The sequence below is a fragment of the Mytilus californianus genome, unplaced genomic scaffold (genome assembly GCF_021869535.1).
Source record: "Mytilus californianus isolate M0D057914Y unplaced genomic scaffold, xbMytCali1.0.p SCAF_8, whole genome shotgun sequence".
Classification (NCBI taxonomy): Eukaryota; Metazoa; Mollusca; class Bivalvia; order Mytilida; family Mytilidae; genus Mytilus; species Mytilus californianus.
In genome coordinates this window covers 108,378,646-108,397,798 of record NW_026262734.1, presented here as the reverse complement: position 1 = coordinate 108,397,798, position 19,153 = coordinate 108,378,646, and the positions used below count along the sequence as shown (strand labels likewise).

At 31.9% G+C, this 19,153-nt stretch overlaps 1 protein-coding gene across 1 annotated transcript; it reads right to left on the bottom strand.

Annotated features, from left to right (window-relative positions):
- Window positions 1–3,572: 3,572 nt before the first annotated feature.
- Window positions 3,573–19,153, bottom strand: LOC127711508 (caspase-3-like). The gene is made up of 9 exons (XM_052217589.1): window positions 19,086–19,153; window positions 16,145–16,292; window positions 14,014–14,194; window positions 10,879–10,979; window positions 8,912–9,094; window positions 7,798–8,020; window positions 6,978–7,154; window positions 5,831–5,940; window positions 3,573–3,882 (listed from the first exon to the last, which is right to left on the bottom strand). Exons 2-9 carry the CDS (start codon window positions 16,280–16,282, stop codon window positions 3,733–3,735), a joined length of 1,263 nt encoding a protein of 420 aa, XP_052073549.1. The 5' UTR covers window positions 16,283–16,292; window positions 19,086–19,153; the 3' UTR covers window positions 3,573–3,732.

Below are 19,153 nucleotides of genomic sequence, written 5' to 3'. Positions count from 1 at the left end.
ACATGGCCGCCATGGCTAAAAATAGAACATAGGGGTTTACTATAGAAGTCGAATGGAAAATTGTAAAAAAACAATTTCAAATGGTCACAACTTGAAAACTAATTTAAATAATGGTAAGGAATCTTCGTTTACTATTGTAAGACTACAATGTGATGACCTGCTTTTAATTTAACTTCTGGGCCAAATTGAACCAAACTTGTCCTCAATCATTATTAGGGTATCTAATACTATTTATTTTGATTTTAACTTTATTTTACATGATTTCCAAAATCACAGTAGATACAGGTGAGCGACACAGGCTCTTCAGAGCCTCTAGTTTTGTTTTTAGTTTGTTTTTAGTTTGTTTTTATTTTGTTTTTGCTTCAGAATGTGAATTTATATTTTGTTTATCTGCGTGGTTTATGCATTAATATCTTTCAGAATATACAAAGCAGCAAACTGTTAATCACTCAAGTCATGACTACTGGGCTGGTGAGAACTCGGGAAGAAAAACTCCATCAGCAGTGGCATCGACCCAATGTTTGTAATTAAATCATCATGGATACCTAAATAACGTTAGTAAATCTAACATTAACAGCAATAATTTTTCTTTTCTAGATCTATTAATTTCAGTTTCAGTCTGGAATATTAAACAAGCATTTACGACAAAAGAGACGATTTTTCGTTCCCTATTGGTATTTTCCTTTTTGAAAAGTGATATTCTTCATCCCCTTCTTACGGTGTGTATATTTCCTAACTCGTTCACTCTGCCCATGTCTGTAGTCTTTGAGATTTGAATGAATGTAAACTAGTAAAGTATTCTGCCAGATATTTCATAACATTGACTTACTTAAACATTTTACTAAATACTTTCATACTAAGATGTAATATGTTGTTATGACGGTTGACGTAGCTGTAGAATTCTTATCAAAAACGGTTATCACATCCTTATTTTACCGTAATGATGTTTATAAAGCCCGTTAACTATTGTATAACCGATGTATACGTAATGATTCTTTCAATAAACGTATTCTCAAAAGATATCAGGACCGTAGCAAGATCTTTGAATCTTGTTTTATCGTTACTAACAAAAATTATGTTTTGATTAGTTAAAACGAAACTTAATTTGAATTGCTATAAATTTGTGAAAACGTATGGTCCTAGATCATGTGGATATAATGTACTTTTCTTACGACATTACACAAAGTCATGCTATCCACAGCGATCTCTAGCCTGTCAACACTGATGTTGTGTGTTAAAATCCGGCATGTGGTAGGTGTGTTCGACTCCGATCTTAAGTTAATTATGGAAATTGCGGCTTTCTCAACCAACAAAATCTGGCTGCCACGATATAGCCAAGAGTGCTGAAAGAGGCGTTAAATAACAAAAAAAAAAACATCAATCAATGTGTGCAGGTTGGTACTTTAGTATGAGAGAACATAATTTATTTATTAGTCATTTTAGGACTCACATTCAGTAACTGGGACTACTATTAAATCGGTGCTTTGTGTCTTTAATGTTTATAATGAATGTTTTTGTGCTTCGTGCCAACGAGTTGAGTCAAAAAGTTTCTAGGCGATGTTTACAGTTTTTTTTATATTGTGCTGTTACATCACTGTCCCAGGTTAAAAGGAAGATCAGGATCTCACAAAAATGTTTAACTTCACCACATTCTATATGAGCCTGTCCAAAGTCAGAAGCCTATGATTTATGAGTTGTGTTTTGTGATACAGCAGGCCGTTAGTCTGTTTTACTTGTTTACAAGTTGACATGTTAATGATTTCTATAATTAATTATAGGATTTGGGTTTATATCATTGTTGAATACAGTACGGTGAACTATTTTTCATTGGCAATCATCATACCAGATCTTCTTACTTTATGTTGGAATAACTTTTCCGGAGGAGGTTGCAAACTAAGCTCTGTACAACTAGTTTCTGTTCATTCTACCGTCCCTATGTTAATGCCAATCAGCGAAATAATTCGAGTTGATTAAAAATAATCTGTTCAGGAAAATAAAGCTGAGCTCCTTAGTCATGATAGTGCCATTATACGAACTAAATGACAATATATTTAGCTGATTTTTGTCTTTTATATCTATTCATTTTATTTTATAACTAGACTTACACTTACAACTGACTCGTCATACCCTTTCTGGATAAAACTATACGACAACTGGTATAATAGATTAACAGCAAGAGTAAAGTACTGAACTTGCTGATAGCATATGTTTTTAATATCGGTGGACACAGTTCGGAGTAACTGTTATAAAATAGTTCCAAAAATGACCAAAGTACTTTTGTAATTTCGATTTCCATACAACGTTTTCGAAAATAGTATACGATGAATTTCTGACACGGATGTAAAGGATTGATTAATAAAGCGTACTGCTGCTTGTCATTTTTAAGATTTTACTTTACACATCTTTTTAAAATGATTTAGATAAAACAGCATGAAGAATGTGAGAGGTAAAACGATGTACCTACGGGACATAAAAAAAAAACATTAGTCGAAATAATGGATAACATTATGAAAAAAAGAAAACGAAGAAAAATTATTAAAAAAATCCGTAAAATAGATAATCACTTAAGATTGAACATTTTCCGTTTTAACTAGAACATAAATTGCGTTACGAGCTCTTCAAAATGCTTAATTAATAAGAACTTTTTTCATTAATATAACAAAAATAACCTGTCTCTTTATTTTTGGTCGTAGGTTCCTATTCCTGCATTGATAATTGGGGATTATTAATTAACATTATATATTTATTCCTTCACAGAGCGGTATTTTTACTGAAAAATTAAAATGAAAAATAAGGCACAGTGGAGTACCCTGTGTACGCGTGGCTGGTGATATCGCGCATTACATGATTTTGTCATATTCGCAGTGTATCACAAATTTAATCTTTCTTGTAAATGTTTAATTCTTCCAAAGGGACAGACAAGATTAAAATTGATAAGTTCAAGCATAAATTTATAACTGCAATCCAATGATTAACCATTTAAAATTAAAACAAATTCATCATCAGATAAATTATGTTTCATTTAAGTCAAATTTAATCTAAATGAAATAAATTTTGCTCCGCATTCTTGGACGTCTGTTTGGTTCAAATTAAACTATATTTCGTAGAATAAAATGTTTCCTTTATTAAAATAAGATATGTTTAGAAGGCATATGCGAAATCACCAGACATTTGAAGAACTCTAAAAACAGGGGTTTCCTTAATTTTGGACTCATTATACAAAATCTTAAGGGTGGAACCATACACACAAAAGGTTTCATGAAATAAAAGTATGTTATGAATTTGTTCAAACAATATAATCCGATTATTGATTTTATAGGTTTCCAAAGTGAAGCCAAAATTCTTAGGTGCGTGGATACACTGGAGTGCACCGCACTTAAAATGCGTACAAGAAAAAAAATCATGGGAACGTGGTCATTGCTATAATACCAACAATAAAAGTAAAATCACAAAAATACTAAACTCCGAGGAAAATATCTTTTAAAACACATGGGTACCTTGTTTTATTTTTTCTATAGATACTTATCCATTCAAAGCGCATGAAATCTCGATCTGATATACTAGTAATATGATATGTTGCAGGGGTGTCCAATGAAATGTCTCATAGACATTATAGATATTTATTATTGTATATCTTTCTACATATTGGTTACATTTACAAAATCTACTAAACGGCATAATTTTTTCACACCACTGTCATCTCTAAGTAGCCAACAAAATTGTGTATTTCATTTAGTCCTTAAACAAATGAGGAGAGTCTCCATAAACACCCGGAAAGAAGTAAAATTTCTTCCTTAGGTTTGATTTAACTTCCGAAACGGTCAATTTCTTGCCAACTACTAGTACGTCTGGATCTTTGCCTTTTGCAACTAATCTGTTGACCTATAAATAATTGAAAAAAAGGATGGTTTATCAAATTCATTTAAAATAATCATGTGATGAAGCATACCAATCTCCTCGAAATTTGTGTTTATCTTTTATTCAATGTTATTTATTTTTTACAACTTCAACATATAGCGCTCAGAAAATACTACTCAGAGTCAAACAAACAAACATGAGAAAGTAAAATTTCGGAAATAGTTTCTAAAAATCAGTTATATTTGTCTCGTTTCATATGATCATATATAACAGTAAACACTCGAAATAGACATGGTCGTCGAATAATGTAGAGAAAGGTATGTCGTGTATCAATACACCTTATCGCAATTCCCGGCTGACCCGAGAATCTGTCCCGCTTGAACTATTGACGTCACACAACGATCCCTTTTCCATTGTGGCGTCAGATATTTTGTATTATGACGTCAAAATTTTACGGGAACTTGTGTGATGTCCAGTAATGGCGGACAAATAGCGATAAGGTGTATTGGTGACACAAATATACTAGACGCACTGACTGTATATACTTGAACAAACCAAATTAGATCATTTGCTGCTTACATGTCATGCAATTATTAGATGAACACAAATGAAGTAAAAACTCATAAAAAAAGATAAAGATGGTTCAACGCACGTTTCGTCAACAAAAAAGACCAGTGGACCACGGTTGACCTACGTTGAATTTGACTTTTTTATGTTTAGACTTTGGCCTTCCTGATGAAGGTAAATCGAGGAATGTCAAATATAAATTCATCAGAGAGATCGTTGATATATATGTCATTAAATTCTGAACTTATCATTTAATATTTGAGATTAAATATATCACTGTAATTTGTTATATTAAGTGACAGGACCTCATCAATATATATATAAAATGAAATTTAAAAAAAAAGGCATAACAAAGCACTTCAAAAGTTAACATTTGTTGGGTATTAATGAAATGACATCAGAAATACATTGAAATATAAGAATTCAAATATGATTATCTTAACAAATCCGTGAACCATTTACCGATAACTTTATTTCTTAATAATCTATCAACACCTTATCCTAATAAATCAAAGAAAAAAAGCATCGGTTTCTATAGAAAACAAGTGCATTGAGGTAAATACGAAAATGAAATTGTTAAATAAATGAATTACAATTTCAAAAATTCATTAATTGAAATTTACAAACCAAATTATTTATACAAATCACGTTAGTCAGTGGATAGTCTCATAAGATAATTGAAGTTGAAGTTCTAACAATATCTATATTGACTTACCTAATAATAGATACTAACTAATAGACGAATGATGTTTTTTTAAAACACAACAACTGCTTTATTTAACTTTTGTCTTCACAATTTTGTAAACATAGCTATAACTAATTAGTATGTCTTGATTCTTGATTCTGCATTTAATCTATTGCGATATTCTATACGTTTTTGTTCTCAGTAGGACTGCAAGTGTTAATCACACACGTGTTGTATGCCCATACAAATTTTCTAGTGTTTGATCATTTTTCATTAAACCTACATATGAAAAATAAGATGTGGTATGATTGCCAATGAGACTACTCTCCACAAGAGACCAAATGACACAGAAATTAACAACTATAGGTCATCGTACGGCCTTCAACAATGAGCAAAGCCCATACCGCATAGTCAGCTACAAAAGGCCCCGAAATGACAATGTAAAACAATTCAAACGAGAAAACTAACGGCCTAATTTATGAACGAAAATGAACGAAAAACAAATATGTTACACATAAACAAATGACAACCACTGAATTACAGGCTTCTGACTTGGGACAGGAACATACACACAGAATGTGGTGGGGTTAAACATGTAAGCGGGATCCCAACCCTCCCCCTAACCTGGGACAGTGGTGTCAGAGTAAGTTTACTTTTCAAATTGTCTTATTCTACTAACATGATCTATATTGAAAATCTAAACTTTTTAAATATACCAACTCTAAGAAGCAAATGGTGCAATTCTTCATGCTTAGCATGATATTTGAATGTCCAGACCACTGCATTTAAAAACCAAGATCCAGTGTCAATACTTGAAGATGAAAGCGTCCCTATAAAAATAAGAATAAAATAAATACAATGTAAAAATAAATTACAATCATTAGCATACGTACAGATATGGGATCTACAAAACAAGTGTGTTAAACCTCAAAGTAATTAATTTTCTTGAAATGTATTCTTCCTTCTTTGTACTTGAAATGTCGCTAATCTATTTTTATCACACAAATGTTTCTGATAAATTATTCAATCAACTCAGCTATGATAACTTATTTGTCTTTATATATTTACTTACTTATTTGATTTTCTTTGACAATGATTTAAAGCATTACCATATACATTTCAAATGGTATAATTCTGGTTGTGTTTTATTAATGGTGATAATGTTTATATGATCGAGCATATTGCCCTGTATTAAAAATCACAAGCAAGTTTAGTCTATTATAGACTAGAATATGTAAGTCAAAATGAAGGACCTTTTTATAAGCATGACAAAGATACACGATTTGGCATTATTGTCTATTGAAACAACGTTAACTATCCATCATAGACAAACAGATTTTGATTTAAGCTAGTATAGGTCAAGTGCTGCCTTATGCAATGAATAAAACCATACCGTCAAGTACATTATAAAGGCACTGGCATGAAAAGATGCGAAACACTTTAAATAAAACAAACAACGTCACGATTAATGCATGTGTGTGCCAAATCATTCTTCAATTTTATACCAGTTTGTGTGTTAAATTTTTTAAGGAGACGTACATCACTTATTGTTAGCCCCTATTCCTTCACACGTGAAACTTCCACTTTAAAACATAATTCAAGTACAGCTTAACATTTTATAGACTATGATTGACAGTCTGATAGTAAAAGTATTAGTGATTATGTAAACCATGAAATATATTGCGGCGTGAACAATACGCTTTAATAATAAACAACGTAAATAGATTTGGATATATGTAAATAAAAAATCAAAGCTATCTCTTTTACAAGCGATCTGAAAACATTGAAATAGTTCAACACATATAATCTAGCCAAGGATATCAATACAATATCAATTGGGACAACACTATTGCAATAAGCTTTTTACCCGCCGGTGTTGCGTACACGATCAAAAAGTCTGCTGCTGGATGTTTTACTTGTGATATTTGTTCATCCTTTGATGGTTCTGCATCGACTTGATCTTGACCACCAGGTGTATGAGATTGGAGTTTCTGTTTTTCCATTTTCAAACATACTTTTGAAAGCTGTTCTCCAGGTGTTTCAACTTTAAAATTAAACATGAGTTATGACAAAGATTAATTAAATGAAAAAAAGTACACCAAAGCATTTGTTTTTTTGTTTTTCTCAAAACATATTATATTAACTTGAAAAGCATTCGATTTATAGCATACCAAACATTTACATTTGATGATGGTCTTCATTAAATATTTTAACATGCCATAATGCAATCTCAAAAAGAATCTAAGACTTCAAGTAATGGACTTAATCTACAAGTCATAACGTAACTGTGGACAGTTATCTCATTTGATTCTTTCATGTTAAAAAAAATAGACAGACAACGACAGACGTACGATGTGCTATTTTTCGTGGGTTTACAAAAATATTAGTAACGCGTTATGATTAAATTAAATGATATACGGTGTGATGATCTATATAGAAAAAACTTAATGAAATATAACAGGAATATAATTAAATTAAAATAAACCGTAGTCTTCACATATGCAGCTTTGTTGCATACCTTGACTTAAACTACATTGAAGCGTTCATTTACATTTACTAAAATTCGAAAACTTAAAATTCGATTCAGTCATCTAATTACAAATAAAGTTCACATGAAATGCAAGCAGGGGATACAATGGATATTAGTTCAAAACTATTAATTTGATTGTCAATATGTATCATCTAACCTTCTCGACAAGCTTGCACAAATACCAATCTGGGTTTTTCGTCTAAACCTTTACAATGATATGAATCAAACACTGCTGTGATATCTGTGAGTTTAACTGGTATATTGTCGTCTCCAAAAATATATTCGCCCTTTCCATGACTCATAAGAATAAGAACAACACATTCAATTTTATTCCAGTCAGTAATACTGTCTCGTTCTTTTTCTAAGCATTTAACCATTTCCTGCACACAAAAATTAATATGAAATTAAAATAAATCAGTATTTAAGTTTTAAACCTAATATTCAACAATCGACAAAGTAAATTAACAAAAATACAGAACTCTAAGGATAATTCGATACGAAAAGTTGGTAATCAAATGGAAAAATATAAGTTCAAACAAATCAAAAAGAATGGGAAGAAACTGTCACATTCCTCACTTGTTTAAATGCATTTCTGAACAAAACATCTTTATAGCAGTTTCAAAAAGAACACAGAAGGCGTATGTTCACGGGTCATTTGTTCACCTATTGACATATTAAGTCTATTTTGTTGTCGTTTAGGTGTACTCATTTAATTATAGTACAAATTTTACGTCTTGTTGCTTACCCATAATCACATTAATCGTGTCCATTTACTTCATTAGACGCGCATTTTGACAATTTATATCTCTTTACTGATATCAAAACAATAATATTTGAACAAAATCATATACAAATGTTGAATCGCTGCTTAACTAAAAAAGGACCTAAAGAAAAGCAAAATCTGGATAGGGAATCGGAGCTTTAATATGTCTGGTTCACGCCTGCTTATCGCTTTTAAATACAATTCCTTAAATATGTCATGATATTAGGTCTACGTCTATGTGAATCAGTTTTAAATATCCTATGTAGTGTTTTGTAGAATACTGGGTTTTTTTTCGTCGTTTTTCGTTTAAGGCCATTGTTTTGTCGTTTTCTTTTTCACTTTTGATTAATCTCCCTAATGTATCGTTCGTTTCTTTGTGTTTTCCGTGTGATATTTCGGAAATAAAGGACTTTTCATGTCAAATTTACCTTGAAATTGTATTAATTTGCCTGAAAATTACTATTATCAATACAGTTGTAGATAGAAAGTTTATAACCATTGTTGTTACCTCTGCGTTTAAATCAGTCTTTAGTACAACTTCAAAATGCAATTGTTGGAATAACTCTGTAAGATTTTGTACATCGACGCTAGTGCCTTCTCTTTTCTGTGTTTCTGGATGTTTTGTGTGGGAAAATGTATTATTGATCATGAACACTTTTCCACGTTTTTCCCCATGCATTTTATAAACATCCTGAAAGTATGTAAAGATATATTTATATTTTAAGAACAATTCTACTATTATTTTGATTATCAGATGCGCGTTTTGTCTTCAAACAACTCATCAGTGAGGCTTGAATAAAACAAAAAAAAAAGACCAAATTGAGTACAAAGATGAAGTACTTTGAACACTCAAACTTCCGAAAGCCTTTGCCAAATAGCTTAACTAAGGTAATCTATTTCTGGGATAGAAAATCCGTAATTTTATCGGAAAAATCATACTTTCGTACATAGTTAATACTAGTATGACTATATCACTGACATTTCATAAAACATTATGTAACATTATCTTCGTTGTATATATCCTTCTTATTATTTGATAAAACTTCTTTCAGTGAATACGTTTCTGATGATTTTTTTTTTTTATCAGATGAAAAATGATTTTTATGTTTTAAGACTTGATGTTTGCCGCCATCTTTGATTGTAAAATAATAGTTAATTATCGGTCTAGTTGTTCACTCAAATCATACGCAGGAGAGTTCCAAATGAATGTAAAAAATAACACGAAAAGTAAGTGATTTATTCTTTATACAGACTGTTTTAACAAGTAATGCTAAACATTTGTTTCTGTTTAAATCAAATTGTACAATTTTACCATGTGGGTGAGATAACTATGATAATAATTTGTGTTTAAAGTAATGTTATCGTTTTAAACTTGTAGCGAGATAAAAGATCGTTGACACCATTTTATCTTTTTATTTTCTAAACGCATATTATAAAACATGTCTTCTCATACCTTTTCTTTTTAATTCTATCTCAAAGAGTTCTTTTAATTGCCAAACAAGTTTTTTTAATGAATAATCAATTCATATATTTGGGCAGTTTTGCACAACATGTAGCTCGTAAAATAGCACGGTACCCCATACTTTTTGTCATAAGGAAAAAATTCGGGACAATCAACATTTTGGAAAAGAGTAAAATAAATTATATATGAGGAAATACATAGTTATGACCTACCTTAAGCATTGTTGCCAGTTGCAACTGATTATTATAAAAATATAAGGAGATGTGACTTAAAATGGCAAGATTTGTATTAGAAGTAATATGATCACCAATATACATATAAGACTCAGATCGACGTCCGGTCTCTAATCGACGTCCGTTCCTCAAATCGACGTCCAAATCTGACGTCACAAATTAAACATCCTCAAATTGACGTCCAATGTTATGCCTATCTAATTGACGTCCAATTTTTCATGAATTTGAACCCTACAAAACATGTACATGTATAAGGGTAAGTCCAGTTATCAATCAGTCGTCGTTTTGGCAATACATGACGTAACATTAGACGTCGATTAGAGTATCAAAATATTGGACGTCGATTTGAACTGAGACGTCAGATTTGGACATCAAATTGAGGAACGGACGTCGATCTGAGTCTAACATACATACAATGGGAAACCCTATTCGTATGATAAACAAGAAATCTTCTATAGCATTCTTTTGCAAAAATTGCTAAGATCCAAACATGCGAAACCTTAGATAAACTTATCAATTTGTTTTAAATAGGTGTACGTGTTGAATATATTTTCAATCACTATGCACAAATGAAATTTCACGTAATAAACGCGTATTGCGTCCGAAGCGATTTACGAATTGTACTTTCAATGATTGATTTATGGCAGATGTGGACTAAAATCATATAATCACGTTTCATGACTTGTTGCAGTTTATTACCTTTTGAGAAAGAGACAGTATAATATCATTATTTCGATCGACAACTTGGTGTATTTTTTTCTAATCTGCATTATTACATACAATTTTGCTATAATCATGCAGTAGCGGACTTTCTTTGTCTTTAATTTTAAATACTCTGTGCTTTGTCATTGCTGCTTGTTCGTCTATTGCTGGTGGCCATGCTTTAATACAAAATTGCATTTGTTAATAATAAAAAGATCAAAGTTTAAGTGAAGTATAAAGTGTAACCATAAAATATTGAAAAATATATTTTGTTTATTCTATCACAAAGTCTTAAAATAAAATACTAAAATTTTGTTCAGTGATAATATTTGGCGATTGCAAGTGGCGGATCCAGGGGGGGGGGGGGGGGGGGGGGGGGTGGGTCTGTGTGTTTGAACCCCCCTTTCGGAAGACCAATGCATTTGATTCATTTTTAAGTGTTTGGTTCTAAAATGACTTTTCTGTTATGTATGTCCTTTTTATTTTTGAATTTCACACTTCAAGATGGTTTCAACTTCCTTGTTCTAGTTTTATATATCATATTGTTTAATGTTCACCGTGGCTTACATGATTTCTGCTATTTAGTTTAAATTTTAAAACAAAGAGGTTTTCAATAATTAGTTTTGAATGTGTTCTTCACAGAAAACTAAGTGTAGTCAGGTGGTTTTTCTCGGATTTGTAGAAACACAAATAAAAACACTTCTCAGGTTTTGGATTCGTTTTTTATTACGACGTGGAAATAATTGGTAACAAAAAAGACCCTGTAATGAAATATAAAATTATAAACAACGGTTCAAGAATAATAGCATGAGTACAATGAGAATTCAATGAGTTTCCAATTAAAATAAATTATACAAGTTCTGAACCTTTTCTCTATTTCATTATTCTAACAAAATATGTTAATGTATTCTAATTGAATTAAATCGCTTATTGATTTTACAAACTATTCAATTATGTAATACTGTCTTGAAAATATAATTACATACAAAACTAGATTCTACACGAAACAAACTAAATGGCAAATGTTAAGCAAAAGCAAAGCAATTAAAAATGAGCACAAGCAAACAATATAATAAGCATTGATAGCAAAAACATATAAAACCAAACTCAATGCTTACCTCACACTTAGATGCAAAGGTCAAAACAATAGGATCGAATCAAACATGACTCATCAAAACATGGTAACATCTCAATGAAGAATATGGTGACAAGGTAAACAGTAGCTGAGTATAAAGTCTCCAATGGACATCAGAATATAAATCATTTTGTATATCTCAAAATGTCTGCCTTCATGCTGAATACAAATCAAAAGGAATACTTTTTAAAGAACAAAGATTTCCCTCCACAGATATACATGTGATTTAAATGACCAATGAGAATGGAAAAAGTGACCAACACTGACCATCAATACAATGAATAGACATTTAAAGGGTTCACATACCAGAAATCAGGTCATCACCTTAATTAGCATATAAAGATAAACAAAACAGCACGCTTCATTCTTTTATTATTGAAATAAGATACTATTCTGTAATTAAGTAAACAGATCTAATAAATATGTTCCAATGGATATTTTATTATCAAAACAGTAATTTCATACAGATCAAAGTACAATCCTGAAAGTTAAAATATATTTATATACAAACCATTGAAATTTCACCCTTCCACATACTCCCCCCAGCTGGAAAATGACGTCTCGTCATTTCAGGTTGGAGCATGTGAAGAAAACTTCAGTATCTCTAAGATGATCTTTCCTGCCGCAGACTGCAATCCTTCCAAAAATCCTCTCTCTGACAGTGAAGTGATGCATTGCACCTTCTTTTCCCAATCTGGTAAAGGTGGCCTCTGTGTCATATCGAAATCTCCTGATCTGAATCGGAGGGGAACTCTCCGTTCTCTGGTGGAACCACGTGATTGAACTGGTTGCTCATCATCAGATTCTATATCAGTATCCTGAGCTGTTTCCTCATCAGGCGGTTCCTCCTGAACAGTCTCATCAGTTGAAGCGCTTCCTTCCTGTACAAGCTCAACATCTTCTGTGATACTAGTAGTACCCACAGATGACTGGGCGTCCCCTTCTGTCTCGCTTGTATCTAAGATATCCTCATCAGCATTACTAGGTATACTCTGTTCAGTGATGGATGAATCACTGACAATATCAGTTCATGTGATGACTCTATAATCCCATTCTGACTCCTCATCTGAATCTTCCTTTGAGTCAGGTTGGATTGTTCCCAGTTCCTGTGTCCTCTTGGCAGGTCTCCTACTTGGTCTTGGCTTCGGTTTTTGAGTAGATGTAGGTTCTGGTGTGTCGCTAAGAAAACCAATTGGTAGCAGAAGATTACGGTGGAGCGTCCTTGTACGTCCCTCTCCATTTTCCTTCCTGACCATGAATACAGGGATTTCTTCATTCTGTTGGCTTAGCACTGTGTAGGGATCCTGTTCCCATCTATCCCTTCAAAGCTAACAATCTTTACCAATACTCTATCTCCTACTTTTACTGTCCCTCCTCGAACTCTGTTGTCGTAATGACTCTTTTGTTGATTTCTGGCCTTATTAAAGTGACCAACACTGACCATCAATACAATGAATAGACATTTAAAGGGTTCACATACCAGAAATCAGGTCATCACCTTAATTAGCATATAAAGATAAACAAACCAGCATGCTTCATTCTTTTATTATCGAAATAAGATACTAGTCTGTAATTAAGTAAACAGATCCAATAAATATGTTCCAATGGATATTTTATTATCAAAACAGTAATTTCATACAGATCAAAGAACAATCCTGATAGTTAAAATATATTTATTTACAAACCATTGAAATTTCACCCTTCCACACAATTTTTATCGGTCATTGTAAAATTTTACTAAGACTATGTTTGTTTGTCATATGAAACCAAAAATATATACAGCAAGTCATCTAAGAATGATTGAGGAAATATTATGTTACAACTTGCTTAATAGTCTATAAATAATTAGCATAGACAAAGTAAACCGACGATGAACACAAAGTGATTGCAATATATACCATTTTCGTTTAGTGCTTGTTAGAAAAAATAAGATAGATGAATAGTAAAGAAGATGTCAGTAATGTCTAAAACCTGATTTTTGTTATTATGAAGCCGTTTGTGAGATGTTCGAAATATAAGTTTAGAATAATGAATATAAATAATTGAAATGAAAACAAAATCAAATTAATGCATTTTACCTTTTGGGTCATTCAAATTTTCGGTACTTTCGATATTTTTTGCGTATGGTTCTAACAGATCGGCCAAATCACCATTCGAAGTTTGTAAGAACGCAGTGTAAAGACACTTTACACTGCGTGAACCACGTTTGTCGAGAATGTCCAATATCAACCTACTTTTGCAGTCTGTCTCAGGTTCTTGCTAAACAAAAGAGAGAAAATCAACGTCTATCAAATATAGAAGAAATCTGAATAATACTGCTATTACTTTTGAATTATACTTTTAAAAAAACGACGTTCCTGTTTTTCCTTGCAGCTTGCAAACGTTGTGCAGTACGTGAAAATACACTTCAAAATGATGAACAGTTAATTAACATTTAGAAACCATTATAATATCAAACACTGTATTGCTTTGCACTAACAAAACAGCAATGTAGAAAATTTTGTTATTACAACACAGATAAAACCATTGAATTGATCCGAAAACACGCAAGTTTTAGTAGCGCTTATGGTTTTTATAATGATACAATGAACACAAATGGGTAAAGTTAATAGAATATACGGGTCAAATTAATGGAATATACGGGTCAAATCAATAAAATATACGGGTAGTACATGAACTCCTATACTACTGAATAAGTAACAGTAAATGTGAGTAATCTCAGACCTGTATTTTGTGTCGTTTATGGTAACTTTAGTTTTGTTTGTGCTTTGTATCGTTCAATTGACGACAATATAAAATTCAGAAGATTTAGAATATTTCCAAATGTGACAACTCTCTAACGGGTACAAAATGTCGTAGAAGTAAGCAACTGTAAGTCACTGTACGGTGTCCAACAATGAGCCACACCCATTGTATTTTATCAAAAATGAGCGGCTTGTTTTAGGATGAGGTGATATCTTGTATATCTTTTTAAATAGTCAGCTCTGCAGTACTTTTTACTTGAGAAATAAACAGCGCCTGTTTGATTGTCTGAAGCAAGGTTTTGACGACCCATTGAATAATTTCGTTAAAAGTTCAAGTTACAGAGATACATTTCATTTTAAAATGGCCCACTTATCAAGGTCTTAGATCGAATTTTATCAAACCATATTATTGGAAAAACCTTCTATGTATAAATATATACAATTAATGAGTTCTAATAATCTAAGTCTGACTTAGAGAATTATGTTATTCGGGAAAATTTATATTTGGTGCACAAAAATTAAGATCTAACATGTTGTAATATGTTTCACACCTTTTACTATCTATGTATACTGTGTGTAGTTTATATGCTGTATGCCTATAGTCATAATAGTTGTTATGACTGTGGTAAATAAAGATTACTATAATGATTATTACATTCTGCATTGTAAGCTGTCAAAAGGCCAGACATAACAAATGTAAAACAATTCAAACAAGAAAACAAAGTTGAAACGGCCGAATTTATGTTCCAAAAAATAAACGAAAAATTAAATATGATATACAGCAACATGTGTCTCTCAGTGTTTTTTTTTATAGATAACAGTAAATAAACTCCCCATAAATACCAGGATTGAAATTTTGTATTTACGCCAGACGCGCGTTTCGTCTACAAAAGACTCATCAGTGACGCTCGAATCAAACATTTATAAAGGGCAAATAAAGGACGAAGTTGAAAAGCATTGAGAACCAAATATTCTTAAAAATTTTGCCAAATACAGATACGGTAAGGACTTTTTTTTATATAAGGTTCCTTTAAGTCCACGATTCAAAGCTTAAATTTCTATCATGCATTTAAGGGCTATTATCACAATGACCCATGATAAACAATATAGAAAATTTGGTTTATCTTTCAATTTTTGCGTATAAATAGCTTGCTGTTCGGTGTGAGCCAAGGCTCCGTGTTTTAAATTCATAAAAGTTCAGATACCCCTACCTGCAGGTTCTTTTCAATGCTTATTTACATTACATTGAGTATTTTGTGATGACAATGTAGCAAACTAGGTACATATTCATTAACACTCATAATTATACATTTATGCAAGAGTTGAGCTTGATTATTCCTCTTAGTTAAGTATTTATGTGATTTTGATTTTTATCCATGTTCACTTTTCAGTAATGGACTACTACGATACTAACCAAGGTAACAAACAAACAATCCGGCAAACAAAGCATCAAAAATCTTCTTACTTGTACTGCATCTCGCATAACATCAGTAAATATTCCACTGCTAAAAAGACAGTCAGCTACAGCGTTTGGGTTTGCTATGCCAGTCACAATTGCAACTCTATTGACCCTAAAAGCCTTTTTCCATTCCATGTCATCCATGACTGATGAACTAAAATAAACAGAAAATGCATCACGGATATTGTTGTGAAATAGTGTGTTTGTATTAATTGTTTGCTTTATATTCTTTTAGTTTTCTATGTTGTGTCATGTGTTCTATTATTTGTCTGTTTGTCTTTGTCTTTTTTTAGCCATGGCGTTGTCAGCTTATTATCGATCTATATGAATTTGACTGTCCTTCTGTTATCTTTCGCCCCTCTTTTACATTGTAACATCATTTCATTATTCTGTTGTTGATCTGTACATCTTTAATTGTTTCGGTTCTTAAGCATCCTTGGCTTTTAAATATTCGGCATTGAGCGTTCCAGATGACGGTAAATCAAGGAAAGCGCTTTGGACACATGGATTTTATAAAGTGTTTTTTTTTCATTTTCTTATGTGTGCCTTTTGACAACTGATCTGAATACTTCTATTTGTATTCCAGACACACGTAACTTATAAAATGTTACTAGCACTAAGTCGATACCTCATATGGTGGACTATAATCATCAGCTCAGAATGTTTCAGTACAGTAATGATTTATAACATACGTTTCTTAACACTTTTTACATTTATTAATGTTAAGTGTTGACCGTTCTTGAAAAGGGTAAACCGAAAATGCTCTTCGAAATTTACAAAGTGGTCTTTTTATTTATTTTGTAGTTCGCATATTAGTGAAAATGAAAGACTGGTAAATAAGTTCGTTGCAATTTTTTGTAATCGATTAGGTGTTGGAAGAAGAGCAATATTGACTAGATAAATTAAAAAATAAATAGTGCTAGCAAAAGTATACCGACCGCAGGGGAAATGATAAAAAAAATACTTATCATTGTATTTTAACGAGTGTTCGATACATAAACATATGAACGACATACGGTCGGGATTCTTGTCACAAATATTTTAAGAAATTTATATTTTGATTTGATACTGCTTCTGGTGTACTGTTTGTTCCCAGTGTATTATCAGCTCAGTTTAAAAAAATGGTCCGTTGATGAATTTAGAAACTCATATAAAACTACTTTGTCAACTCTAGAATGCAATATAAATCTTCGATGAATTTTTAAATTCTCTTTATAACAATAAGAACATGTGATATGATAACCAATTATAAGCTTTGAACAATCGCGGAAAACTCACTATATATCGTCATAAAATCGATAACGTGGATTTGAAAGTATTTTTTTAAACGAACATGAAGAATTTTTTAACTATCGTAAATATTGAAATGAGATACCATTCGATGCATACTAGATTGTAATCTTCAATATCAGCAATACATTCGTATAAAAGTGGGCGAAAGGTACCAGAGGGACAGTCAAACTTATGGATCGAAAATTGGCTAAAAAAGAAAAGACAAACAGACAAATAATAGTACACAAGACACAACATAGAAAACTGAAGCCTAGCAACACGAACCCCACCAAAAACTGGGGGTGATCTCATGTGCTCGGGAAGGGTAAGCAGATTCTGCTCCACATGTGGCACCCGTCGTGTTGCTCATGTTATTACAAACCCGGTAAATAGTCTAATTCGGTAGGTCACATTCGTGAAAAGGGAATGGGATTGTAGTTGTGACATAAGGGACATATCCGATATCATCTGTGAAACGGTTATTCCATAACGGGCAACCAACTCCTGATGGTGTCCGTGAAATATACTAAGGAATGATATCAACTTCACCATTTGGAACTCTTGGTTTAATAACTTCTTTGTGAGCAGCAACCCTATTTGACAGCCATTTGTAAAACGTTTTCTAATTAATGTACGACTGAAATAACAACACGACGACGTTGAATAAAGAATGCATTGCGAGGTATTTAAGCGCGAAAGAGGAAAATGGCTTCGTTGGGTTTTTGGTTTTAAGCTTAAAAAGAATGAGCACAAGATGCAATATTTAGTTACTCTGCAATTGCCTATGCGAAAATGTCATTACGAAATTTCAGCATAATATTAACAGCACTTGTTTTGTCAAGAATATAATCCACGGCTTTTTATTACTTATAATAGTATGATTTCACATACAAAATCGTATTCAGTCATCATTTTAGAGACTTGCATACAGTCCTATAGATAAAGGAGTACATTACAGCAAACTGAATGTAGCTATGTCTTTCCGTTTGAAAGGTAAAATTGAGAATGGAAATGGGGAATGCGTCAAAGAGACAACAACCCGACCAAAGTGTTTTCTTTTTCTTTTCTGATTAACATTGTAAAATAAATACTTGCGTTTTTACATAAAACATCCATAATTCAAGCTGTAATTCCTCGGAAAGAATGTCATGAATGTATATGATTCTGTGCATATTCAAATTGACTTTGTTTCATACTCAAGAGGAAAATTAATTAACGCTGTTTTCTGCTTCGTATGCCTTTGATTGTGCTTTACGTTATTTAAACTTTATTCGACCCTTATATAGTCTTCTCAGGGTGGTCATATTACATATATTACCTAGATCATACGTGGGATGAAATATTTCAATTTATATGTTCTATATACCAGGAAAGGATTTTTAAATAACATTAATGAAAAAATCGAATTTAAAGAACAATGACACGATAATACGAACCAAAATCACGATTATTTATGTACCTATATCGTAAAAAAACTGAAATCATCGGTAAATTTAACTATTAGCATAATATAAAACAAAAGTAAAACAGAAACTCTTTGTCATGAACCGAAATTTTTCACTTTTTTTGTTTTAATTAACATTTTGTGACCTTACTAACAAAGAAATAAAAGGAAATTTTTTGCTAACCTTCCCATATGTTAATTAACGTTGAATGAAAGCAATGTTATACTTACGTTTCGTACTTGTACACCTTTAAACTTCCTTATTCCTATACCAAGAATTTTTTTTAACTATATACAGG